The following is a 26,327-nucleotide window of genomic DNA, read 5'->3' as shown; positions in this document are numbered from 1 at the left end:
TCAACGGCCCAGCTCAAAAATAACATCTTGTGTCATGTCGTCGAAATTATAAATTGTAATCAAAGTCGTGCTTAAACTAAACTTTTTAAAGAAGAGTATGACACAATGAAAAAGCCTCAAGTATTGTATGGGTATGGTCTTTCTTTTAAGATGGTAATCAAAGCAATCAGATAAACATGCTAGGTCGCTTATTATGTGTAATCACTTAGCAGTTTTTTCAAAGGTACACTTCAAAAAGTGTCTTCTCCATGATCCAACCCTTTCTACTCAAGTCTTTATCTTAATCACTTTTCCCATCAGAAGTTTACCTAACTTGAAATCTTTATTCTACTCAAGCCTCACAAATTTACATTTTACTTTAGTCAAGTCCTTTTATATTTCCCTGCAAAACCTTAAATAATGTGAAAAACATCAAGTAGAGTTTGAAATTCTCACCAACTAAAAAACATTCAGTTAAGATTTCATTGATCTCCCACGAGTCAATCTATACTTTTACAAATTTTACTGCACATTTTAAAGCATTAATATCTTTTTTACTAATTTAAAATTGTGGGTAAATATGGTTGAAGTTGTGGCTTTAACTATGAAATTCCAATATAAATTAAAGGAAACAAATGTAAGCAGATAGGATGAGACAACGCCAACAACAAAAGCCTTAGTCCCAAAATGATTTGGGATCGGCTAACATGAATCGTCATAAGAAATTGTACTGTAGAATGAGACGACGCCCATTAGTGTAGTTAAAAACCTTTCTATGTTACAAATTTACAATTAAGACCAAAATATATACACTGAATAAAATGAAAAATTTATTCTTATCATCTTATTACATCATCAAGATATTTCTTGGATAGCTATACTAAACATAGAACAGAAAAAATCAAGCAGAGGAAAAACTAAAGAGAAAGATGTGGATCTAGTATACAAGATTGATGATAAATTCTATCTCAAAGAAAGAAAAAAAAAAAAATGTAGTGAAATTTCAAACAAATTATGGTCCAGAGAAAAGAAAATAAAGAATACAGTCCCTAACTGCACAGACCATCAATCTCTAGCTTAAGGTCGTTGATACACATACTTCGTTCTGGGATCTACAATTAGACCTTTTCCTCCGTTCACTTCCAGATCATGCCTGCTTAACCCATCATCATTAATATATAAAAACTTACGTAATTTATATAAAGAAAAGACATAATCACGAGGCATCTTGTTAACTTTGTTTTCATGTGTATTTTCATAATATGAAACTAATGAGAAAAATGATCAAACTGCAAATTGGAGACTGCAAAATACAAATGAGTGTATGTTCAAAGAACAGAGGGGGTGAAAGTGTATACTCAACTGGAAAACAAAATCAGGGATGGTTAACTGCTCACGAGGGACGTATCTGAACAGCTGTAGTAGTCGATCAACATATACAACTTTCTTCCAGACCTAGCCAATCACATTAATGCATTATAAAGAATGAAGAATTTGGTGGCTGGGAAGTGAGAGAAAAAACAGCCCATTAAACAATAATAAAATATGATGGATGCATACCATATTATCCACGAACATTTGTAAGGCAAATATGGCTGCTTTCAATCCAAATGTTGGATGTAGTACATATATCGCCTATATCAATCAAATCAAACAAAACCATAAAGTTAAATTGATTTCTTTTTTTTAGTAACAAGTATCAGGCAAGGCAATAGATTATCTTGTAAGATTGAAGTCATCCAGTAGCATACATGCAGATTTCGCTGGTGTTTGCGGCCAAGGATTTGCTGTAATCTTCTCATCCACCCTAAGTCTGGTTGACTGTACACCCAGAAGAACAGATAATAAAAGTTAAGACATAAATTGACTTGTTATACATGCGAAATACATAGTATATACAAGCTTAGAAATGTTAGATTTCAAGCACATGAAGACAGGACATCAAGGACACTCATTAAAAGTAAACAGCATCTCATACAAACTTTTAAAGAGACATAATCCTTACGGCTGTAAAGACGCAGCAGAGTGGAAGTAGACAATAGAATACGGCTTCTGACCTACAGGCTCGAACTCCTAAAAAAAAATTATGAGCATATGTTATTATAATAAACCACAAACTCATTACGTCCACATAATGAAGAGATATCATCAAAGAAAAAAGTACTATACCTTCACTACATACATGATAAAACGCTCAAGATCAAGGCAGCGCAACAAGAAATGAGCTCCAACTACTACCATAACTGGACGTCCTTCACTATCAACCCCACCACGATATCTGAAGAAAACCAGTAGCATAACTTAAATTAAGTGGATCCCCAATCTACCAAGGTCCGATAAATATACCTTTAGTCTAAGTCAGAGCAAAAAAATCAAGACTGAAGCTAAAATTTTTCTCTAATACTGTGTTTTTTTCCCTAGAAAGGCTGAGCAAAGCATTTAATAGTTGGGGGTGGGGAGACGCATAGTAATGCTTACACAATTTTCATCTCTGCAATCTCAGAGAGGTTAGTAGAATTAGCTTTAGCAAGGTATCTTGAGTGGAGAGAATATTCTTCAGCAGCAGATAGTGGAGGGCCACCAAGGTTTCCATATCCAAGCATTTTCGCACAATTCCATCCACTTTGAGCTTGAGCAGCCTTTTCCCACTGCTCCTTTCTTCTTTGATCTGGATCCTTAATTAGTGACATAAATGCAGGATCCAAGTAAGTGTCCAAATAGGAGGGATTCCTGTCAGGTTGTGTAAAATAACTTAATTAGGCTCAATATATTGATTCATACAAAACAAAAATTAAGTCCTTCAAAATTTAAAGGGCAAGTCATGAAATTGTCTAAAGTTTGACAGCTATAGTCAATTATATTATATTATATAATAGATGAAAGGCAAACAGAGATTACCCAAGTCACAAAGTGTGAAGGAGGAAAGATGTCCTCAGACATCAGAAAATTTATTACAGATTCATACATCAGAAAATTTATTACAGATTAACCCAGTTCCTTTTACAATCCCCAACAAAATACTGTCAAAAGCTCAAAACTTAAAAAGCCCCAGCCACATTGGCCCACAAAGATGCCCAGTAAGCACCGCAGAACAGCCATAAATAATTCCCACATAACACCTTCTCTGGCCTTTTCAAAACCCACAGAATGAATCTGCAGCAACTCCAAATAGTATAAACTATAAAGGAAAACCCAGGACTTCCCACACTCACCTAAAGCTTCCTCAGAGTATTAAATGCCATTTCATAATGAAGACATTGATGCAAAACCTGCTATAGGCATGACATATCATGACATACACAGTAAATAGCCATCCTTGGTCTATCCTTTGGATAACATCATTGAAGTTAACTCCACTCAACGCCCAAGTCCACACAAAGGTTCTCACCTTAAAAGGAACCCAGGCCTTCCAAAAGTAAGAACTGGTGTTTCACATTGTTTTATATACGCACTGTAGTAAAAGTAAAATTTAATAGGTAAACAAATGTAGGATTATAAAACATAGACTTTAGAGAAACTAACCTTCTAGCCAATCCAACCTCATTTAGAGTAATTTCATTTGAGACTTGAGAAGGTTTGGGCTCTGTCTTCTTAGCATTTGGAAGTGGCTTTATTCTGATTTTACGCTCATCTATAACAGTTTCACCATTCTCGTCCCCAACATCAGCAGGAAGTTTTGATATAGCAACCTCTTCTTCATGTTTATCACGAGGAAAGTAGAGAGGAAGTAGTCTAAACATAAAAAGCACATGGAAACAATTCACATATAAGGACATAAACTACAGAAATCAATTAGAAGCATCCAGTATTTAAGTTGACTTGTATAAATAATAAAAATAAATAAATAAAGGGTTATGAAAAGAAGTGCTTTACCTTTTATATATCTCCGTGTCAGTTGATGTGGTAGTGCAAAATACAATGGCAGTAATTTTGTCCTTCTGTTTCTCGAGAAATCGTCTTACAGTCCCTATTAAATAAAAGCAGTACTCAGAAAAATGTTTTGACCAGTTTTTTTTTCACAAAACTGACAATAAGAGAACAATCCACGTAGAATATTTGCATCTATGACACATACCCATGTCAAATTCAAGTGAAGCAGCTATATTTTTAATTTTTTGTCCATATTCTTGGTTTAAAAAGAGGCATCAAGTACCCATACCCATGTTAGAGTGTCCAGAATATGACAAGGGTACTAGAAGTGAAATGAAGAGTCCAAGTATCAATGTGTCATTGAACCCATAGGAGGTTGGAAGTTCAAGAGCTACTCAGGTTGACATATGACAAGTTTTAGAGCACCAAACCCATAGAAGTGAGCAACAGTAAGGCACATTGGTGAAATTATTTGCCTCTTTGAGTGAAGGCCTTACATAGTTCCATATATTAGTAGTTATATTTTCTAAGGTAGCCATTATAACAAAGGTACAAGAGGTGAAATGATGAGTCAATATGACATTAAACACTATAAGGAGGTTGGAAGATCAAGAGCTACCCATCTTCACATATAACAAGAATGCTAGAACACCAATCCCAAAAAATTGAACAACGGTAAGGCAAATTGGCAAAAACATTGTTTGCCACTTTGTCTGAAAGCCTTATATAGTTCTATTATTTTAGCGGTATTACATATTCAAAGGAGCTCATCAAGGAAGTCACTTTTTCTAAAAGGCAAGAAAAGAAATTTTGAAACATCTTACTGATGGCCACATGTGCTGCGGGTTCACGAGGATAGTTTTTTGACTCTGTATAAATGCAACCCATTGCTATGCTGCACAAGCAAAAATATACAAATTTATACAACAGCGAAAAAATAACACAGAAGTAAATAAAAACAAGCATACACTCTTAAACCTTCGAAGCCCATTTTCTATAAGCAGCTCAAGGCATGATCGATAGCAATGGCTAAGAGCATTCTCTGCGGCTGTGTGATATTTGACTGCATACTTAGGGCCAACAGTATGTATTACCTTCCTAAGAATATTAATGGACACAAGTCAGTCTAATAAAAAGGAAAGAAAGCATCAAATGAGGGGAAGAAAATTGATAAAAAAAAATATAAATAAAAAAAGGTCATAGAATCAACAGATGAAAAGCCCCGACATGTCTAGAATCTAGAATTACATGAATAGAGAGCTTCCAAATTAGATATCCTTATATTCTTTTATCTTTATTTTTCTCTCCCAGAAATGAATAATATGTTACACAGCTTTGATCTACCAATTGCATACAATCAAGCATGACATAAATTTTGGCTCAATTAGTGTAAACATCAAATGCAACAGAATGATGAACAGATGGACCTGTTGCACAGATGGACTGAAACATTTAAAATATCAAAACAGAATTATATTTAGTGCTTGAAAAACTGCACCGAAATTCCAGGACAATAGAAAGCATTGCTTCTAAACATTGTTAATCATGAAACAAGATTTATCATAAATATCAGATTAAAATATAAATGTTAAAACTACCTAGCCGGAAGCTCATGAGCACCTGTCATCTTCGCCATCCCAGTTCTGCACCCACCCTGCCAAAGACAAGGCCATTTAATTACAACTCCGACCTTTGTACAAATATTCCTCTAACCAAGTACATGGATAGCTACACCAATAAGATTGATAGCAGACTAGCAGATCATTAGGTAATATGAACCACAAACAAGAAATGACCAAACAATGAACATTAAAGAGAGTATCCCTCCATCCTAATTTATAGAAGTCAAGTTTCTAGCTTAGAATTTGAATAATCTTTTTTTCTTTTCTTATCTAAGTTAATTTATAGTCTAAGTTTGAAATTAATTTATAGTCTAAGTTTGACCTGCAAAAATACTTGGAAATGAAGGGAGTATGTAAATGAAGCCAAAGGTAATGAGCCTCAACATTAAACTGACACTTATATTAATTGAAAGAGAAACTTGATCCAGACTTGGAGAGTGGAAAGGCCTACCAGTGTAGCACATTCTTCAGCCAGGCCAGGACCAGCAGCAGCATGTAAACCAGGACTGCTATGTGCTTCATCCATATTCTGTCCATAAACCAGGCCATTTTTGTAAAGACAATACAGGGAAAAAGCGTTCATACATACATTCACCTCAAGAGAGATATTTACTACTTTTACCTGAAACAGTAATCCCTTTATAATCTAGACTTAAAAAAGTACCATACACAAGCAAAAGCAGCAAAGTGACTTAAATCACGAGTGACCCCATTGCATTCTACTGCTCGCTCAAGTATTCAAATAAAAAATGCAACCTCATTTGTACACCATGATCATATTCCAGGTCCAGTTGTAAATGTAATTATCCATATAATTATTTAAGACATCTTACTGACGCCAAAAACCAGATAATAATGAAGTAAATCATGTCATTATATATTTTACTTCGTTTAAAGTATTGACTGTACAGAAATTTATGCATCCAATAAAGGCAAAGAAAAACACAGCAAAAGTATGATAGTAAGTTACCTCGTTCGTGGAGTTAACAACAGCATCTACTTCAATATTCCAAGGATTTCCCCTCCATAGATAAACCTTCGAGTTAATCTCATGGTCAACAGGAAATCTAGACACCATTCCATTACTTCCATTCTCTGAAGTAGAAGCTGATGCAAGAGGATCAGGGAAATGAGAACTAGGATAAACCGAGTCATCACCTTGGTGTTCTGAAGACCAACGAACCTCAGTATCACTCCACCGAGGAACTTGATCCAAAGTCACGACAGAATCTACCGTATCAGCTGGTGTCCCATCCCTAGTGGGTTCAGTAGGCATTGATCTATACATGTTTCCCCAATTACTCAACAAAGCTTTACTGGGCTCCTCTACCTCAAACCCTCATAAACTAACACCTCATTTTCCTGCCCACCAAATACATAATCATGAAAAGGGTTTCTTCAGCATTGCAGAAATCAACAATTCAACTTCCATGAAAAGGATTTATTCGAGCAATGACCCAATACAGATCCATAATTCAACAGCACAGAAACAATTAATTTCACATATTTAAATTAAATCCGGACTTAGAACAAAATTGAAACAAAACCCATATAAGAATGATTATAATCGATTGCAGAAAATATTGAGTCAGCAATTAGAATCAAAGTACACCAAAACATCCCCAAAAACCACAGAAAAAACCCAAATAAAAAATAGAAAGAAGGGCAGAATCAAAATTAAACATGGGGGAGATATCATCAGCAAGATTAACACTTTTTGCAACCATATAACCTGAAAATTATTGTAATTAAGAAAGAATTGAAAATAAAGAAGTAAAGTGATGAAAAATTAACAAGTTCATGATTAAAAGAAGTGGGTAGAACAGAAAAATACCTGGAGAGAGAAAGAGAGAGATGGAGATAGAGGTGGGCGAAGATGAGTTTGGAGAATTATCGATGAGCTTGAAAGGATCAACTTGTACCAGAACCCGACATATGATTGAAGACGTCTTTTTTTGCTTTCTTTTTTCGTTTGCAATTATTCTGGGGATTTTGACTTGGATATTGGCTTATTCCGTTTGTTTTTCTTTTTGTTTGCCAGCCTAGTTTTTTAAGCCTCGTAGAACGGTAGAAGGATCAACTAGCATCGCATCGCTAAGGTTGAGTGTTCGATTCTCTACCACTTTGGTATCGTGGTGCTTAATGGCTAATCGTTAATCCGTATGAGTGTATGACGCAATATTTTATAAGTAAAATAGGGTTATTTAAGTTTAATAACTAATTAATCAAGCTTAATTACTGGGGGGGCAAAGTCTTAGGTTTTCCTCTGGTGATACTGTGGTGCTTTCTTAATAGTTATCTTTACGTTATCGCTTATCGTATCGGGATCAATTATGTTCTTCTCTATTGTTAACTAACGAGATTTTACATCACTTTATGAAATATTAAAGTATTAATTTAAACCTCTATAATCTTTATGTAAGCAAGAGTCAGAGTTTCATGATGGCTGACAATACAATGTTCACCGTAGGTATGTTGTATACTTGTATGTTTTGATTTTCATTTTTTGTTTTGCTTCCTCCTTGATTTTTGGTTGCAATTTTTTAGGTTTTCCCTAACTATGAGTAAAAGTCACCTTAGTTACTCCAAAATTGAAAGTCTCCATAATACTCACTCTTGAATCTATGCATCAAGCTTTATGCTTTTATCATTGATACCTACCTCTCAAACACCTAGTATTGAATTAAATAATTCCCTTATAATGCAACTAGAAGCATATAAATATATATATACAAGTAATTAACATATAAGATTGTGGTTAGAATGACTTTAAAGTCAATGTATACACTAGCTGTTTCTTAATAACATTTTTTCAAGGTAAGCTGATAACATGTTATTTTCTTAATATTGCCTATCACGCCTATTATTTTCATTATATAATAAAGATACTCTATAAAAAGTACATGTACCTAGGATAAGTTACTACATAGTAATTTCTATAAGAATACTTCCATGAAAATTAGATTAAAATGAGATCAAACAAGAGTAAAACTTTAATAACTTGTGTACATGATTGGCTAATTAATGGCTTACAAAAAAGATTTTTTTTTTCTAATTAAATAAAAATCATTTGTTGCCAATTTTCTGCTTGAGCGTTTCTATGAAAGTATCTCTCTCCTCTGCTGTCATTCCTTCAGTAGAGCAATCTCCAACTCCCCATTCTGCTCCTCGTAAGCAATACTTGTCCAGTATTTCTTGCTTGTTCCTGTCAATTTTACCATTACCAAACTAATTAAATACACTACACCCTCGTCTCGGATTCAATAGTCACATTATTAGTCCAAACTATATTCTTCAGCAGTCACATTATTAGTCCAAACTATATTCTATTAACGTGACAATTAATTTTGAACAGAGTGAGTGATTTCAATCACATTACAAGAATTTCCTAGCAATATTAAAATGATGCTAATAAGTAACAAGTGCATCAAATAATAGCTTTGAACTTTGTAATGGGTATAAGAAATTTACTTCTCCTTATTCATTTTGGACCGCTCAAGTAGCTCTTTGATGATAGGCGATGACTTGATTCTCTCATCATTTTCAGCGTACTTCTTTTGGTTCTCTTCTGCAGGTATCATCAAAGTAATCAAACAACGCAATCACACTTAGTTTAGTTGTCACGTTACTAGTTCAAATTACATTGTCAACTCGTGACAAGAGGATAAAATCCAGACTAAGGTAGTACGAGTTTATAGACTACATACCATTAAAGCGATCTAGGAATTCAACTTTAGGAAGTTCAGGACCTGGAATAGATTCAATTCCAGTAGAGCCAGACAAAAACCCTGCTTGAGCTACATATTATCACCCCAAAAAAAAAAAAAAAAAAAAAAAAAAAAAAAAAAAAAAAAAAATCATGAAAAAAATCAGTAAAGTCCCAAATTCAGCAAATAATAAAAATGATAGAAAATTAGAAATGAAATTACCTGGATTTGACCAACAAAGGACTAATGAAATAGCTAAAGGTACACAATATTTTTGCATTCCTTGTTGAGTGATTTTAGTAGTAGGAGGATTATTAACATAATTGGAAACTAAGTTTTTTTGAGATTTAATTTGGGAAATGAAAATTCTAGATTGAATTTTTTTTGGGTATTGATTAAAAAGAGGGAATTGAAGAGAAGAGCCATGAAAGGAGGAATGTAAAGATGAAGAAATCATTGGAAAGTATAAGTGTTTCTCACCTTCTTTCTTCTTCCTTTCAAACTCCCTCTCTTACAAGAGAGTAAAGAAAAGATAACAAGAGAACAAAAATAAACGGTTGGCATTAGTTTTGAACTTTTGTTTATCTCACGGCTCTCACCTTTTCAAAGGCCTAAACTACTAGAGTATTAAGTCCGTTAATTGCTACTCTCTCTGCCATTTTTGTTTGTCTCGTATTTGGTAAATTTTCTCACTTATTACCCCTTCCAATTTTATCTCACTTCTTAAAAATGAACATTACTTTGTAATACTTTCATTTCATAAAATGTGCAACAAACTTGACTGCATGTTTCCCAAGACAAAATTTGTTTGGCTTCTAGCTAGCTAGGTCGTTAATTTAAGTCGTACATACTCCCTCCGTGTTTTTTTAAGTGATACATTTTTCATTTCCGGCCGTGTTTTTTTAAGTGATACATTTCCTTTGTTGGCAAACAATACATTAAAATATTAAGTCTCTCTCCTCTCATGATCCCCACCCAAACCCACTACTACTTTTTTATTATATCTTTCCTCTCACATATATTACTTTTCAATAAACTATAAACCCCACTAACTTTATTTAACAATTTTTTAATACTCCACTACCCCACTTACCTCTTGGTTTATTTAAGTCAATTAAATTGCCTAAAACTATATGCCGGTCAATATGTATCACTTAAAAAAACAAGGAGGGAGTATATAATTTATCTTGTTATCCAACAATAAATAACAACTGCGTATATATATATTGAAGCTCGAAATTCAAAAACAACAAAAAAAATTACATTTTTATAATATCATTTCAAGATTTCAAATCTTGGAACCCATTTCTTTGATAAAAAAACCCAAAATAAAAACCCATTAGGTTCGTTTGCATTTGAACAAATAAAAACCCATTTGAATATATAAAAACTGTTATGAAATATTGTGGATTTGTGTGGATGCCCATTTTACTCCTTGTATCATTCCAGAATATTCTAGATAGATCTAGGGTTTATATTCTTATCCAAACAACCCTAGTTATATTGTATATATATATATCCCATCAATGGAATAGAAATATACTGATCTCTCCTCAATTTCTCTCTCTTTTTCTTTATTTTATAACAAAAACCCATTATTTCTTCATAAAAAAAAACCCCCAAAATTTCAATTCATTATAATCCATTCTCAATTTGTATTTTATTCTCTCTTCTCTCATTCATCCACCGCAAAAATCATAATGACCACCAACATTAATATTAGTATCTTGTTGAAGGAATGATTTCCCTAAATAATATGTAGTATTACTATATTACACCCTCCGTCCCTAAGTTACATTCATCTTTCGAGCATTTATTCCTCACATAATAGAGAGAAAGAGGAATGTAATTTAGGGACGGAGGGAGTAATGATTATTCCAAATGCATCTATCTCTTTTATAATTTCATATTGTCCAAGCTAACAAGTGAATCATTATCAAATAAGACTTCAATAAATCGTTGAGGCAACTAGCGATTATAATACTAAAACACTAATTTAATTGGTGTTTCTTAGTTCAATAAACCAGTGTTTCTTAATTCAATAAATCTCTAATTCAATTAGCGGTCAGTGGATAACTATTTATCTACTATGATTGAATTTTATGCACAATTTTCCTAAATAAACCACTAATTGAATTGACAGTTTTCCTTGGTACACCACTAATTGAATTCGATTATTTCCTTCACATAACATCAATTATATTGACCATTCTGTCTCGGAGGGAAAAAAGCCATTCAACAAGGAGATTCTAATTTTGTGTAATCTTGGTTCAAAGAGTGGATTCATGATTATAATAGCATTTACAAGAAGTGTTTACTTGGACCTATATGTAGAAACTTTTGCAAAAATAAGGTATTTGAGGGAAAAAAAATCACATTATCAAGGAAAATCGTTACTCCATAAATGATGTCAAAGTTAAGCTGATCACAAAATTGAAAGTCTAACAAGTATAAGGACTGCCTTTGGATTTCCAACACCATTTACATCAGTATATAGGCTCAACAAGGTAGATATGAACACATGCCAAAACCAATTATGAGGGAGTTTCCTTTGTCAAGTTTAAAACCACATTTGATTTAGCCTTCTCTCATGGCTTTTGCAACATCAATAATAGCATCCCTAAGATCCTTTGGAGCGCGACCTAAGACTGTATAGCCTTCTTTGTCTTCAATATCCACATCTGCTCCATGTCTTACTAGAAGAAGTGCAACCTGCGCCAAGTCAATTCCAGAAATCAGACTGTGAAGCCAAGTTCCTTGCAAAAACACACTGCTGATAGCAATGAAGCAAAAACACACTGCTGATAGCAATGAAGTCTGTTTTTGAAACCGGTAACTGCAGTTAAAAAGTTAATAGTGTGATAGCAAGAACAGAGTTTTAGGCGTGGCAATAGCGGAAAGAAAATTACCAAGGTGATTTGCTGCAATTTTGACCGATATCAAAAAAAAAAAAAAAAAAAAAAAAAAAAAAAAAAAAAAAAAAAAAAAAACAGAGTTCATATTGGTCAAACTGTCAAAAACTTAATTGGAGACTAGACAGTGGCAGTAAATCTTAGTACTAATTCAATTGTAGAACATAATATATTTCCTTTGATCGACATTGGTTGATACATATACTAGCCGTTACCATTCTAATATAAAGGGTATATGATAATCCTAAATCCTAATATGTCCTTAATTCAAGTAATGGGGAGAAGAAAAAAAATTACACAGTTATTATACAGGGTACTTTCGAAAAAAATATAACATGAATTATGACTTATGAGAGGGGTGGACAATGTAACAGAAAATTCTTATTGGAAGATGTTGTCAATCATCTCAGAGCTAAGGCTGGTAAGAAGACATCACAAAGAGGTAGCCATCTAAAATTCACCTGTCTGTCTTCACATATGACAGCAGTCATTAGAGGAGTTTGATCAGCTCTGTCAAGGGCATCAATCTCAGCTCCTTCTTCAATGAGGAGATCACACAACTCTGAGTTCCCTGTGCTAGCTGCACGATGCAGTGGTGTGCATCCAACCTAAAACAAACACTTGAGCATTAGCCACAATGTGCAACACGAGTATATAGATCAAAAAGTACAATAAAGTAAAATTAAAAAAGTTAATGTTTCTTTTCTCTATAAAAAGTTATTTTGACAAGTTATGAACCTTGTCCTTAGCATTGATGTTTGCACCATGGGCAAGCAACAACTCAGCAACCTTCACCCATCCCTTGCTAGCAGCATAGTGAAGAGCAGTTCGACCACCATCATTTTTCAAGTTAACATCAGCTCCTGTCCACAGGGTTGGAGCCAAGAAATTTTAATAGGGGGATCAAAACCATGTATTATATACTCATATATCATGATGTAAATCACTAGAATGACTAGATTCTCAAAATATTAATTCAAACAAGTTCATAATTGTTTTATACAAAAGGCCACATTTTGTTACCTTATTTCCACTTTCTTCAAGGAAAACAAGTTCAAACAAGTTTTGAAAAGGATTATCCATGTTTAATTTAGAGCTAAAATAAGTTCTGAAAATTTCAAGTAAGACGTAAAAATCAAGTAAATAGAACACACCCTGAAAAAATAAAAAATAAAAAAAAATAAAAAATAAAAATTGCATGATAATAAAATCTTAGATCCAACCCATCCAAATAAGTGTAACATCCTCAAACTACCTCAAAATGCTTTTTAGTTCAATCAAGTAATTGGTATAGTATAAATAGGGCTCTTTTGTCTTATAATCTCATCTCTACCCAATAATGTAAATGTTTAAATTTACAGAAAATGACAATTTTAGAGTTTAGACCAATTTCAACCCTAAGGCAAGTTACATCCTAAAACATTCCATCCCAAAACTGATTAGCATTGGGCAGAGTAGCTCCTAGAGCTTACAAGGTTATAAATATCTTTCTACTTCTCCGGCTCACATGTGAATAACATGAGGAACAACACTCCCCCTCACACGTGAAGGTCCTAAGAACTAAAAAAGATAAATTATCACCAAAGTTGTGCCTTTTGGATACATTCAAACACTAAAGGGGTTTAAATCACTCAATCTGCTGACAAAACAATGTTTTTCCTTTAGAGATGTTAAGTTCCATTAAAAATCTATCCTCACAGGTTGTTTTAACCTAACTAATGCCTACCAGCATCCCTAGCTTGTCATTACATCATATTTCTTTCCCTAGGCATACATCAGAGCCCCTAATTTCTCCAGTAACAAAGACCTCATTGTACTTCAATGTTGACTCCAAATTATGGACCCATTTACTCCTCATTGGACAACCTAATCATGAATGACCGTGCTGCATTTCTGTCATGGGTGAAATCCTCCGGGTTCCTTGTTTCAACTGTTGGATGTTATGAGTAGGCCTTGACCACATCTACTTCACTTCCTATGCCTTCAAAAGAGGCCGGTTTACTCCTAGCATTTAGCATCTATATATTCGATCACTGACATGAAAACCTGTCATGCCCTTTATTAACTCATATACACACGTTTTCCTTTGTACTTAGTACCTCAAAGGGCAAGAAATTGACACACAGACAGGAAGATGAGGAAGGAAAGTTAGTATACAATTTACTCTTACTGCCCATTTACAGCCTCTGCATTTTCCCACAAGCTGATCCTATTAGCAAGAGATTTGAAACCAAAGGCAGTTTAAGCATCTTTTCATTTCTCTCATTAACAATCCTCATTTTTCCAATTGAATAAACCTTTGCTACCTTTTAATTTTCTTATGATAGACTAAGGACATAGGAACAAGGGAAACTAAAGCCACTCTCTCACCTATTGGAATCACTCCGTGAACTTCCTCTTAAAGTAGTACCATACTACTGACACAGCACATTAACACCCCTAGCCTTTCAATAGTTTCTTTAGACTTTAGAGTCTTTTCAACTCTATGACAATGCCGTCTATACTTGAAAGGTGTTGTCCATAGACCTAACCCCACCTAGGAGTCTAGGCCTTATCAGTACACTATACTTCGTATTAGATAACTAAATTGACTCAAAACCTACTCATTGCATGACAATATAATTGCTAGATTATATCAAGTGTAAATATATATGAGTGTCAATTTGTAAATAATACTATGATATACAGAGTAGTAATATAAGAAAACATTTTAACTTAATAAAGTTAGAAAGGAAAGTTAAATTTGCTCTATTAATTCAAAACATAGATAGTAAAGAGATGGAATCAAGGGATCACATCACAAACGGTGGTCAATTACAAAATCTTTTAATTAAGAACCAAAGATTATAAATTCCTTGCTACGAGAAATTACTTCATCCACTAAAGTTGCTTCATTTTTTTATAATCACACTAATGTTGCTTTTGTTTTGGCAGCAAACATTTTATAACAATTTTCTCAAATATGAAAAATAGTTTTCCTAAGAGTGGAAAACATTTTATAACAATTTTCTCACATGTGGAAAAATAGTTTTCCTAAGTGTGGAAAACATTTTCCTCTAAAAAAGAATGATTGCCATCTTACTGTTAAAATCCCTTTCCTCTCCTCCCATCATCTCCTCTCTTCCACTCACATTTTACCCCTTCATCTACAATATATTTTCTAAAGAAACAATTAAACAAACAACAACTATTTATAAGATTATGTCATGTGAAAATTGATTTTTTGCCAAAACAATGGAGCTTAGGGCCTGTTTCGATTTAATGAAAACAACTAAACTGAATTGAACTGATTGGGGCTGAACTAAACTGAAATGAAATGAATAGTTTATGAGAGAAGGAAATTAGGAACTGAACTGAACTAATTGGAGCTAAGCTGAACTGAAATTAAGGTGAGCAAAACAGGCCCTTAAAGTATCACATTTCATTTCATGTACTTGGTCCACTATCATCATTTGAACCCAAACTTATCATCAGACATCACCAAAATCAATAATTCCAACACAAGTATGCAACAACACCAATATCGGCGATATGCATCTTTCCTGTCAAACAAACATGTGTCTAACCTAATACCGAATTATATAACCAGAAACATTCAGTTTTTATGCACCACAAACACAGCGACAACAGCGTGCCTCCGCCTTCGAGTTAAACATATAGTACAAATGCTTGTTCACATATAATCACCACAGGATCACAATCCAAATACAAGTACTAGTATATTTTGTTATGCACTATAAATATACAAGTACATTAATCTAAAAGTTCAACAACCAAACCATAAAGCCCCTTAATTCCTCAATCAACCCAAAACCCCAGCTAAATTTGAAGCGTAAATGACAAGAATCCTAAAATTAAATCAAACCCCAGGTTAATTCCACTTAATTTACAAAGGAAATCACAAACCTTTAGCAAGGAGAATTTGGAGAATATCAAGATTTCCAATACTAGCAGCAGAATGAATTGGGGCCCACCCTTCTTCATCCTTGTTATTAATCACTTTCCCTGTTGAATCAGCTTCAGCTAGAATTTCAACCACCTAAGTAAAACCCAGAAAAATTGAATTAATTAAACAAGAAAAAACCCTAAAAAAAGAATTTAAAATCAAAAAATTGAATGAAAATATGAAATTGAAGAATGCAACCTTGGAATGAGCTGAGGAAGCGGCAACGTGGAGGAGCGAGCGACCGTCGTCGTTTTGAAGAGAGAGAAATTTGGAGAGTTGGGTTTTGGAGAGAGAATTGAAGAGGGAAGCGTCGCCGGATTCGGCGGCTTTGAAGAGTTGGGTTGAGGTGATTTCTGTGTCATTTGAAGCGTCAGTCTCCATATCCATTTTCAGTAGAAGATCACTACGAAAGTACGAAGTATTTCCTCTTCTTTGTTGTATTTTTGGTGTGGAATAAAATTAACTCATTAAACCCACAAGGCCTCCCTTTCTTTTTTTTTTTCTTTTTTTTTTTGGTGTTTAACCCTTTCTTATTGTCAAAACCTGTCAACTCAAGCTAAAACCGACTCGAAAAATATTCGATTCAAATTGTAACTTGAATGGGCACGATAATTTAGCAAAGTTAAAAATTACACTAAACTCTACCCCACTTAATCTGACCTGACCCTACTAAACCCGACTTGAATATTCGAATTGACACAGCTAGATTTTTCTACATAGTGCCATTGTAAAAGTAACCTTTTTATGCTATCTCCACTGTTTTCAATATTATACACATGGTACCCGTCAAAAACTGTTAATCATTTTGGTAATTCACCGTATCCTTGTCGTTAACTTCCCATTGAGGATTTCCATTTTTCCATATTTTAACCCTTCTTTATTTGCGCCTCTTCCTACTTTTTGGTGAGAAATTTAATCCAAAATTAGCACGGTTTCATATCCTCTTTGTTTTATAAACCCATAATCAAATAACCTTTGTCTTCTCACTACATTAAAGAACCATGCAATACAAAAGGATTCATGGGAAAGAAGGCAGTTTAGGGACGGAGTAGTAATATCAGAATTGAATTGATTTTGAGATTTCGACACTCATTGTCGAATGACCTGTTTGCCACACATAGCAATGCTATAGCCTATAAACTCATATCTTATTACATTATTACAAATTGGCAATACAACAAGAGAAACTCATACCTCTATCAATTGACTGTATGAATCATGATAATGTTGAAGAACAAGATATTCCCCAAAGGGGTGACCTGAGAACACAAGAGATAATTAGCAATCTTAATAATGCAAATTAAGCTAATTACATCCTGTGTTCTCAGTTTTCACTCCTCTGGGGTGTATCTCCTATTTTCTTTTAAGGACTTCAATTCTTGTTTCATTTGTATTGGCCTCTTGATCGATTTAATACATTTGTTTTTGTTTGCATATGATTGATATTCTTGATTCTTTATAAGGTTGAAATCATGACATTATGTTGTCACATGACGACATTGGTAGTTATTTTGACATAATTCTTCCATTATGTTGTCATCTAATAACGTCCCACTCTTCACCAACAAAGCAAGGCAACAAGTAGTTAGAAGAGTAAGGAGTTGAAAGACTGTACAATTGTACAAAACTCATATATCCCTTCCATAATTTTCTAGGAAACTAGGTACAACTAATTTATGAATATATCCACCATACGTTGTGATACTAGAGGTAGATGTAACATGTCCACACCAAAAGGTGCACACACACGAGGAACGGATGAAGTCCAGAGAAAGGAAAACTAGATAGATTTCGTGCACCGGCTGACAAGCATAAGGGAAGAGAGAAAAAGTGATCGGGACTACTCCATCAGTGTCATTGTTTAGTTGTTCTTAATTAGTTTGTAAACTTAATACAAAGTATTAATTTTGGTATAATTAGTTGTTACATCTACCAATAATTGGGTCCATACTCCATACACAACATATTCATGAAATTGGCCAAGTTGCAAATTTGTGCATAACATGAATACATCCAACTAGGAAATTAGGAAATCAAGTAACACCAAATTTAATGAAAGATCGTCCCATATGGGCCATATCCCAAAATCAAAAGTCACCCTTCACCCTTCACACTTCATTGAAAATCATTGATCCTAATAATCAATAATCTACCAGTACATCAATCTGCTTCACAAAATCACAAATCACAACCAACAATAGCAAATGTTGGATTTAAAGATTACAAGTGTTCAAAAAGCTCACCCTTAATTTATAATTGCCACATTTTAAGTACATTATTTAAAAAAGACAAGTAACAAAAATAAATAGAATATATAAGATGGGCAAATCACAACGTGCTAAATGGATCAACCATTCCTCATTGTAGCCATGAATCCAAAATCAATAATCAAGAGCAAATAGAATGAGTCAATGAAAGGCATGAGATCTCTAATATCTTCCACATGATCTTTCTCATCTGTTGAGCATTGTATGTTAGGCTTTAAACTCACCTCACCAAAAAATGCATTTTAGAGTACACAAATGATCAGAATGATGAACAGCAACAGCATTTCCATCACGCCTCTTCTTTCCCTACTTTCTTGTTTGTACAGCCTGCTTTAGAATTTCATGCAGCTGCTTAGTTGCCGAAGAAACACTTTCAGCATTAAAAAGGGCTGAGACAACGGCAACACCTTCCAAATTTGGCACATTGATTTCCATAACCGAATGAGCATTGGACAAGCCTATACCACCAATTGCAACCACAGGTAGTTTTGATGCCAAGCATACCTCTTTCAGGCCATCCAAGCCAATGGTCTTATTATTTGCTTTAGTGTTAGTTGGAAAAACACCACCAGAACCAATATAATCAGCCCCATTGATCCAAGCTTCATGAGCTTGTTCTTGGGTCTTACATGAAACACCAATAATCTTTTCAGGTCCTAGAAGAGATCGAACAAGAGATACTGGCATGTCAAATTGGCCAACATGCACACCATCAGCATCAGAAGCCAATGCTACATCCACTCTGTCGTTAATTAAGATTGGAACTCCTTTAGAGTGGCAAATGCTGACACACTCCTTGGCTGCTTCAATGAAGTCCCAGGTTTCCAAATTCTTTTCCCTAATAAGTACAAAAGAAAATGAGACTTAAAACCAGATCTTTCAGCGCATATTAGCAGAAAATCTTGGAATATTATCATGTCCAGAAACAAAACCAAATGATAATCATTACTATAAGCTGCAAAATTGTTAGCTACAAGCCTACAAGCAAGTGGCAATTTCCAAGCAACAAAGAGAAAAAGGAAAGATAGGTAACACACAGAAGGGAGGAGAAAAGGCCAACAGTTTAAAAATATCGTTCAGAAATACCTTATCAACTTTCTGAAGCCAAGAGCAACAAGCTATACATGTATCTCCTCAAGAACAAATTTTAAATAAAAAGCAGAAAATAATTCTCTCAGAGTAGACTTTGTTCTTTTACAGTCTAAAAATATTTTATTCAGTCTAAAAATATTTGGTTCATGTAGCCGACCCCACTTATGGGATTAAGGCTTTGGTTGATTGATTGATTGAAACAATCTATCATTAGAATCCTTTTACGAACATGATAGAACACTTGGCTATTAGCCTGCCAATTTTCAGCTTTATTTCAAACTCAGTTAGAAAGCACCGGAACTAAAAATGGAGAGCTCGTTATCTCTCTCTCTCTCTCTCTCTCTCTCTCTCTCTCTCTCTCACACACACACACACACATGCGCGCGCGCACACACACACACATAAATGTTTTTTTGGAAGAGGTGGAGAGAGATAATCACTGGTGCAAGTAGAGAAACTAGAGAAGGTGATGACTCCCAACAACGTAAAATCTTAACAACTTTGCCATAGCAACTTTCAAAGTTGAGAATTCTTAAATAATTTGTTATGCTCATGTTTCAACTAGTGAAATACCATACTTCGTGTATTATCTTGGAAAAAAGGATCTATAAACTTAAGGACCTAGACACCTAGTTCATAATTGAATAAAAGACATAAGCCAAAAGTAGTGCAAAAACATATTCTAGCAGCACCAATCAGAACTCAAAAGAAAATCCCAATGTTAAAATCTAAAATCAGCTGAACAAATAATGCATATTCCTAGTACAGAATAGAATAATTTCACTCAAACTGTAATTTACTTGATACTAGTTTCTTGCCAAGCTGAACTCACACCACACTCAAGTCTATTGTTGAAGCAAAAGGATAAAATAAATGTATAAGTGATTAAAACATACCTGAGTTGAACAATGGTTGCTCCTCCTTCTATAGCAGCTTTAACAGCATCTGTAATAGAACGGCCCCACTTCCCATTCATCCCAGAATCTGTAACAGCATAGAGGAATAGATCTGATGGACTGAAAGCACGAGGTGCAACTGATCTGCAGGCTTTAAGCTTCAACAAGTGATCAAAGGGGCCTTGAGGTCCTCTACCAATAGCCATATCTTTCCCGTAATTCAAGGCAGTCTCAACATAACGTTTGGCAATCTGCAAAAGAAATTAGAGAAAGATGTTAGAAGTTCATTACAACAACCATATTTATGACTGCCTATCAGATGGGTCCATTAGTAGTCTATAAAATAGCAGGTCTTAGAAGAACATAATGACACAAAAGTCAAAGATTACATGAATTGACCTCACCATATACACTGTTTAGAAACTTTAATACTGGCACAATAAAAAGAAATATTTACCTTAACAGCTGAAAGCATTGGTAAACCTTTTGCTAACTCAGCTGCAATACTTGATGCCAATGTGCATCCAGTGCCATGAGTATTACGGGTATTAATGCGTGTTGAGCCCAATTCATACAAATTTTCTCCTGTAAATAGATATTCATTTTAGAAAAAATCAAATCTCTATAACCTGACAAAGAAAAGGTGAAATAGCAGAGAGAAAACATCATCCTCATGACCTCAGTAGACCTTAAGGGGTTAAGGGATATAATAGCATACCATCAAAGAATACATCAACTGCATCCATTGAGGCAGGGAGGTCACCACCTTTCACAAGCACATTTCTGAAATTGAGAAAAGTATATTACGTATTTGTAGCAGCAAAACCTTTGCAGCTTGTGTTCTTCATCAGGCACAAAAATTAATAATCAATTCACAATTTTATTTTCTCAATTTGACATTATTATCCATCCCTCATTTAATTTTCTCTCTGTTTCTTTATTGGCTGCAATTCTTCTATAAAAAGTCAAACCAAGAGTCCAGGACCCAGGGCCTCAATCTCAACTACTAATTATAAGACTCATCACCAGAGTGATGGTTTTTAAACCATTCCTACAAATAGCAACTGCGTGAGATGTTATAATATGCACCCAAAAACATCATGTGATCATCACCCAAGCCAATTATTGATCAAAGCATTTATAGTGTTGGGATTGGTTGGCCATCTAGGAAAAAAATGGGGGTCACCTTTAACAACGAGGCAATATAGCTTGAGAAAAATAAATCAATAAAGGGATCATTTTATCATTTTGTTAGAAATGTGATACAGTGATAGTAGTATTAGTCTATTAGATATAGAAGAACAAAGACCACAAATCCACATACTTAAAAATTAAAACAAACTGCAAGAAACAATTTTTTTATCAATGAAAAAACCAAAACATAGCTGGATTTGTTTAGCTTCAACCAAATGGCAGCTTGTACTTTAACGTCTGAAATCATTATGTAGTTTATTGTTGCAATATGCTATTCTACATTAGTTTTCAAGCTAATTTCTTAGAAAAGGCACCAGCAACAATTTATAATATTTGCTTGTGAGTTCTATAGTTTAATAAGCCCAAGGCTTGGGATAATAATGGCAACTCTGACTAGATGGAAATCATATTTCCTCCCTTGTCTTCCCATTTCATAGGCCCAGGTTTACGGTAAAAACTACATCAAGGTCTGTAGCTCTAACTGAAAACATACAAATTTTGTTTCCACACTTAAAGTAGTCACATATATCAGTAACAGATAACAATCATTTGAATAAAAGGATAACATCCTTATTACAAACTAATAAGCACAGTACAGAAAAGAAGTGTATAATAAGAAAATCAAAGGCATGTAAAGGTCTTACCGTGGACCCATATCATGTATCAATTTTGCAGCAGACCGCATGTCAGCAACTGTTTCAAGGTGCATGCCCCCAAGCAAATATGATGCCTCTTTTAAATTTGGTGTCACTATATCAGCCACAGGAAGCAACTCTTCCCTGTTTTATATAGTTTATTTAAAAAAATTTAATAATAAAGAAACAGGGGTAGCATGTAGAACTATCAAAAGTAATTTAAAAAAGCAACAAATCAACAAACATTATAATTAAAACATACAAATACAAAAGAAAGCAACTGAAAACGGAAAATCATTATAGTAAAAGCTGAATGACACGGCATCAATGCTACAGCCTTGATAAAAATCATTAATCGAGCCAAAAAGCCTTTAAATACACTTTTGACTGGCAAACACAATGGCAGAAAGAACAATGCTACCTCCCATTAGTTCCATATAAGCCTTTTTTTGCAACTACAGTCTAACAAATTCTATTTGACTTTGCCTCTTCATTGCTTTGTGACTATCTTTGGTTAAATACCACCACTAAATAATATTCTGATTCCCTATTCCTAGGATGAAATTTTATTATACATCACACATAGACATTGATATCATACTCACTTCCACTAAGGAGGCAATGCATCTTAAAACTGTCACACGTTGACACGTACCTAAATACAGGTAGAACAGATGAACCAGCCAGCACATCTCCACTGGTTGCTACCATCACAGGATCCACCACCAAAGCTTCCTTCAATAACATGATCAACTCAGCTCAAAATACACAACTGCAGCAAAAACTAAGAATAATTTAATCCAGAGACGCATACATACCCTGAACTGGATACTCCTTGATGGAATGGAGGAGGACTTTGACCATACCAACAGAAGGAAGCATACCCGTTTTTACCTGAGAAATTTCACATCATTACAAAAAACCTACAGTCTAGTAACATGAGACAGGACTTGTAGTTGTAGGAATGTAAGCTTTCGAGGATCAAAATATAAATTAGTATAAAGAAAGTAGTGATAGCTGGGGGCAAAGAAGGGGGGTGGGGGAGGGTGGAAATCACTTCAAGAATTCAAAATGAAAGGACTCTTTTATGTGCCATGATCAAAACTCCAAATTTGTAACAAAGCATCTAACCTCAATCACTTTTGCGTTCCTGTTCTAATATATAATCAAATGATGTTTAGCAGGACAAAAATCCATACTTCAGCAAATAATTTTCAATTGGGTCAACTTACATTAATGCAACAAGTATCAAGATAAGTAAGTTTTAACACAAGGAGTTCTTGGCAATAGTTTAAAAAATTATTAATTTAAGTGCTGATAAATTAAGCAACTGGATAGCTAATGAATACCGGCATGGAAATAAAAATGAACCCAGCTCTAAAGTGATACTCTTCAAAGTTTTTGAAGCAATTAACTGATGAATGCCAGGCCATACAGTTTGAATGAACTGACATAAACACATTTATTCATCATGAGAAACTGGAGTATGCTAAGTTGAAGCAACCAACAACAGAGCAAAAAGTAGCAGGTCAGCAAAACCTAACCCAAAGAATGTCCTATCAGGACCAAGTTCAGCCACTTATATACCTCTTGAAGAAAAATCCTTGACAAAAAGGATTCAGATAGCTTTAACTGAACTTACCACATCAACTTCCATATCTGAGAGCACAGATTTCATTTGCTCAGCCACAAAGTCCTCTGGCAATATGTTGACACCCTATAAGACAAGGCAAATATTTCCCATTTTAATCATCAAAGTTCACAAACAGCTTACCATCGTATTAAAACACAACTTGTTAGCACACAATACCCAAAAAAAAAAGGTCCTTATAGGATTCCACAAGCATTTGTAAGCAACTAGATCAACCAATTATAAAACATCTAGGAAGACAAGAGACACCACAAAATAAGTACAAGCTTTGTTTCCCTAAGGCCCTAATAGACCTACACCACAACCTCTTTTGCAAAGGTTAGTCCCTATTAAAAAAAAAAAAAAAAAGTAACAGTGGAATACAATGGTAACTTTATTCGGATATAATTGCACTTTCTCACCCTCACCTAAGAATACAATTAACACCCTGAGAGATAGTTAAGCTAATGTGTAATATTATGTGCAATTGTCACCCTACATACTACGAGGTTTGTGCACTCCTTTTATCCAGAAATTCTGTTACACCCTCAATAAAAGCTTGTGCTTTCCTCGACTTAAGCTAGATTGGAGACTGTTTCCATGTTGCACTCCCCGACATATAACAGTGCTTGATACTTTGGGAAAACCTCTTAGAACATTAAAACTCCTAGACCACGAGTTATCTTCAAACTTCACACATAACTCATCAATTGAGAACCTTCAAAATTCAAAGGTATGCGAACAATATTGCATGCTAAATAAACCAATCACTATCCTACAATCATCCATTTGTATGGATCAAAGCGATTGTGGAACCCATATGGATACAAGATAGAATCATATAATTATTAACTAATCACGTAAAATGTAGGCTCTGAATGACTATAGATAACCTTCTACCAATGTCAAATCAAGAATTGCGCCTTAGATTCCCTGCCCAAGTGTTAGCAGTATATGTGGCGAACATAGTACTCCATACAAAACTTCCAACTTTCTAAGATTTCACAAGGGTCAGTGAGCACTAAGCTGAACTTTTAATATCACTATAGAGTTTATCATGATATATTTTAACATTAGTTCTTCGACATACCACCAACCTTAATAACAAGGCTACAACCTAGAATGCGGGATTAGACAAGGTCAAATCTACGAAGTGTAACCATTAATGTTAGCCATCCTCTACAATTACTAATAAGAGGTTATAATTCCATTTAAAACAACTGAATTTTTCTCACAGAACAAAGTTCAAATTCTCTTCAAGACACAAACCAACATACCATAATGCACATCCTCCTATGTCACATATACATCAAAAACAAGTGAATAAATACTTTGTAAACATAATGAGGGGAGATAAACAATAGACCTGAACCCCAACAGTATTCTGAGCAGTAACAGCAGTGATCACAGTTGAACAATAAACCCCAAGTGCAGCACAGGCCTTCAAGTCAGCCTGTATTCCTGCACCCGCACCCGAGTCCGAACCCGCCACCGTCATAACATGCGGTATTTTCATCTTGGGACCGTTGTTCACCGTTGAAACCATTGAAAATCTTGGGCAATTAGAGCTTCTGATAGCCCTAGGTAAACTCAATGTGCCCTAGTCCAAAATAATTAATACCCATTTCTATTAATAATTCATGAAAACCAACAAAATTTAGCAATTAACTTGGTTTGTTCTCTTATGTATATCAATTGGGGTGATTAGGGAACGAAAATCAGAGTTGCTAGTTGTGATTTTAGGTTTAAATTTCGATGAAAGATAACAAATTAAGAGCGGAAATTCATGTTCTATGTAAATAATCGTATTTTGTTTCAATCAAATTCCAAAATGAAATGCTGTAATTTGGGTCGTAATCAAGCAATTCGATTTCAGAATAAATATTAAAAAATAGCGGGGAATTAGAGCGAAAAATAAAGAGAGATACCAGAGTGGAGGAGAGAGAAAAAGAGTGAGGATGCAGCATGAAGATGGAAGAGGTTCCTGAATCCAGAATGCCACTTTTCTAACGTATGTCAGGAGCCGGGAAGGCGAGTTGCTTAGATATGTTTATATAAACTCTTCCCTCTAAGACAATGCGTGGATTACAAAGAATGGGTATATGTCAAATCTCGCTCGACTGGGCTCTGTGCCCTCTGTCTCTAGATCAGGTGAGACTTTAACTATCTTTGGTTAGACTTGAAATCTTGTTTTTTTAAACTATACTCAAAAGTAAGGAGTTACTTATGAGTGTTACTCATTTAGTCAAGGGTCATTTGTAAGAGGTTACTCGTTTGGTCATGGGTTATTCATTCGGTCATAGATTACTTGTAAGGGGTTATTTGTTTAGTCAGGGTAAATTATAGAGTTATATCCTTACCCTTTTAAGAACCAGAAGATTGGTTACTGTTTCAATTCTACAGTGCATTGGCAATTCTGCCCTTACGCACCTTTTTGCTCTTTTTTTTTTTCCTTCCTTTAATTCCCACGTGGTGTTTGGTCTTTGTTTTGTGTTGGATTTTGGTGTTGCTGGCTGATGCCTTTCCTTGTTTTGCTCTGGGTTTTTGGGGACAATCCACGAGACTTCTAATTCTTCA

The 26,327-nt window shown here is 34.5% G+C and overlaps 4 protein-coding genes across 4 annotated transcripts; all 4 read right to left on the bottom strand.

Annotated features, from left to right (window-relative positions):
* Positions 1 to 643: 643 nt before the first annotated feature.
* Positions 644 to 7,471, bottom strand: LOC145601094 (uncharacterized). The gene is made up of 15 exons (XM_081657025.1): positions 7,306 to 7,471; positions 6,442 to 6,833; positions 5,923 to 6,000; positions 5,448 to 5,503; positions 4,828 to 4,947; positions 4,674 to 4,744; positions 3,853 to 3,946; positions 3,502 to 3,711; positions 2,458 to 2,709; positions 2,149 to 2,257; positions 1,985 to 2,052; positions 1,731 to 1,800; positions 1,540 to 1,614; positions 1,343 to 1,434; positions 644 to 1,132 (listed from the first exon to the last, which is right to left on the bottom strand). The coding sequence occupies exons 2-15, from the start codon at positions 6,757 to 6,759 to the stop codon at positions 1,057 to 1,059; spliced, it is 1,689 nt and encodes a 562-aa protein (XP_081513151.1). The 5' UTR covers positions 6,760 to 6,833; positions 7,306 to 7,471; the 3' UTR covers positions 644 to 1,056.
* A 933-nt stretch (positions 7,472 to 8,404) lies between these two features.
* Positions 8,405 to 9,766, bottom strand: LOC145602641 (uncharacterized). The gene is made up of 4 exons (XM_081658811.1): positions 9,401 to 9,766; positions 9,179 to 9,268; positions 8,943 to 9,039; positions 8,405 to 8,676 (listed from the first exon to the last, which is right to left on the bottom strand). Exons 1-4 carry the CDS (start codon positions 9,633 to 9,635, stop codon positions 8,538 to 8,540), a joined length of 561 nt encoding a protein of 186 aa, XP_081514937.1. The 5' UTR covers positions 9,636 to 9,766; the 3' UTR covers positions 8,405 to 8,537.
* Positions 9,767 to 11,555: 1,789 nt separating this feature from the next.
* On the bottom strand, positions 11,556 to 16,497 carry LOC145602286 (uncharacterized). Its single transcript, XM_081658471.1, has 5 exons — positions 16,235 to 16,497; positions 15,997 to 16,129; positions 12,829 to 12,953; positions 12,552 to 12,698; positions 11,556 to 11,890 (listed from the first exon to the last, which is right to left on the bottom strand). Exons 1-5 carry the CDS (start codon positions 16,421 to 16,423, stop codon positions 11,756 to 11,758), a joined length of 729 nt encoding a protein of 242 aa, XP_081514597.1. The 5' UTR covers positions 16,424 to 16,497; the 3' UTR covers positions 11,556 to 11,755.
* Positions 16,498 to 18,356: 1,859 nt separating this feature from the next.
* On the bottom strand, positions 18,357 to 25,863 carry LOC145601823 (thiamine biosynthetic bifunctional enzyme TH1, chloroplastic-like). The gene is made up of 10 exons (XM_081657898.1): positions 25,679 to 25,863; positions 25,117 to 25,350; positions 23,763 to 23,837; positions 22,939 to 23,014; positions 22,776 to 22,851; positions 22,130 to 22,264; positions 21,010 to 21,074; positions 20,749 to 20,876; positions 20,292 to 20,542; positions 18,357 to 19,141 (listed from the first exon to the last, which is right to left on the bottom strand). The coding sequence occupies exons 1-10, from the start codon at positions 25,715 to 25,717 to the stop codon at positions 18,610 to 18,612; spliced, it is 1,611 nt and encodes a 536-aa protein (XP_081514024.1). The 5' UTR covers positions 25,718 to 25,863; the 3' UTR covers positions 18,357 to 18,609.
* Positions 25,864 to 26,327: the final 464 nt, after the last annotated feature.

This window comes from Chenopodium album, chromosome 21 (assembly GCF_948465745.1).
Source record: "Chenopodium album chromosome 21, dcCheAlbu1.1, whole genome shotgun sequence".
NCBI classification, from domain to species: domain Eukaryota; kingdom Viridiplantae; phylum Streptophyta; class Magnoliopsida; order Caryophyllales; family Amaranthaceae; genus Chenopodium; species Chenopodium album.
Note: the sequence above shows the minus strand (reverse complement) of the source record. Positions and strands in the feature narration are given on the sequence as shown.

Coding starts and splice junctions, on each gene's coding strand:
- LOC145601823 (XM_081657898.1), bottom strand. CDS start 25,717: ATGCTGCATCCTCACTCTTTTTCTCTCTCCTCCACTCTG. Junction 23,015..23,762: donor CAGATATGGAAGTTGATGTG/GTAAGTTCAGTT, acceptor GAAATTTCTCAG/GTAAAAACGGGTATGCTTCC. Junction 20,543..20,748: donor CAATGCTTTCAGCTGTTAAG/GTAAATATTTCT, acceptor TTTCTTTTGCAG/ATTGCCAAACGTTATGTTGA.
- LOC145602641 (XM_081658811.1), bottom strand. CDS start 9,635: ATGATTTCTTCATCTTTACATTCCTCCTTTCATGGCTCTTCTCTTCAA. Junction 9,269..9,400: donor CCTTTGTTGGTCAAATCCAG/GTAATTTCATTT, acceptor GATAATATGTAG/CTCAAGCAGGGTTTTTGTCT. Junction 8,677..8,942: donor TCCAAAATGAATAAGGAGAA/GTAAATTTCTTA, acceptor TAAAATTGACAG/GAACAAGCAAGAAATACTGG.
- LOC145602286 (XM_081658471.1), bottom strand. CDS start 16,423: ATGGATATGGAGACTGACGCTTCAAATGACACAGAAATCACCTCAACC. Junction 16,130..16,234: donor CTTCCTCAGCTCATTCCAAG/GTTGCATTCTTC, acceptor GGTTTTACTTAG/GTGGTTGAAATTCTAGCTGA. Junction 12,954..15,996: donor CCAAATTCTCCTTGCTAAAG/GTTTGTGATTTC, acceptor CCCTGTGGACAG/GAGCTGATGTTAACTTGAAA.
- LOC145601094 (XM_081657025.1), bottom strand. CDS start 6,759: ATGTATAGATCAATGCCTACTGAACCCACTAGGGATGGGACACCAGCT. Junction 4,948..5,447: donor GCTCATGAGCTTCCGGCTAG/GTAGTTTTAACA, acceptor TAATATTCTTAG/GAAGGTAATACATACTGTTG. Junction 2,258..2,457: donor ATTGCAGAGATGAAAATTGT/GTAAGCATTACT, acceptor GGTTTTCTTCAG/ATATCGTGGTGGGGTTGATA.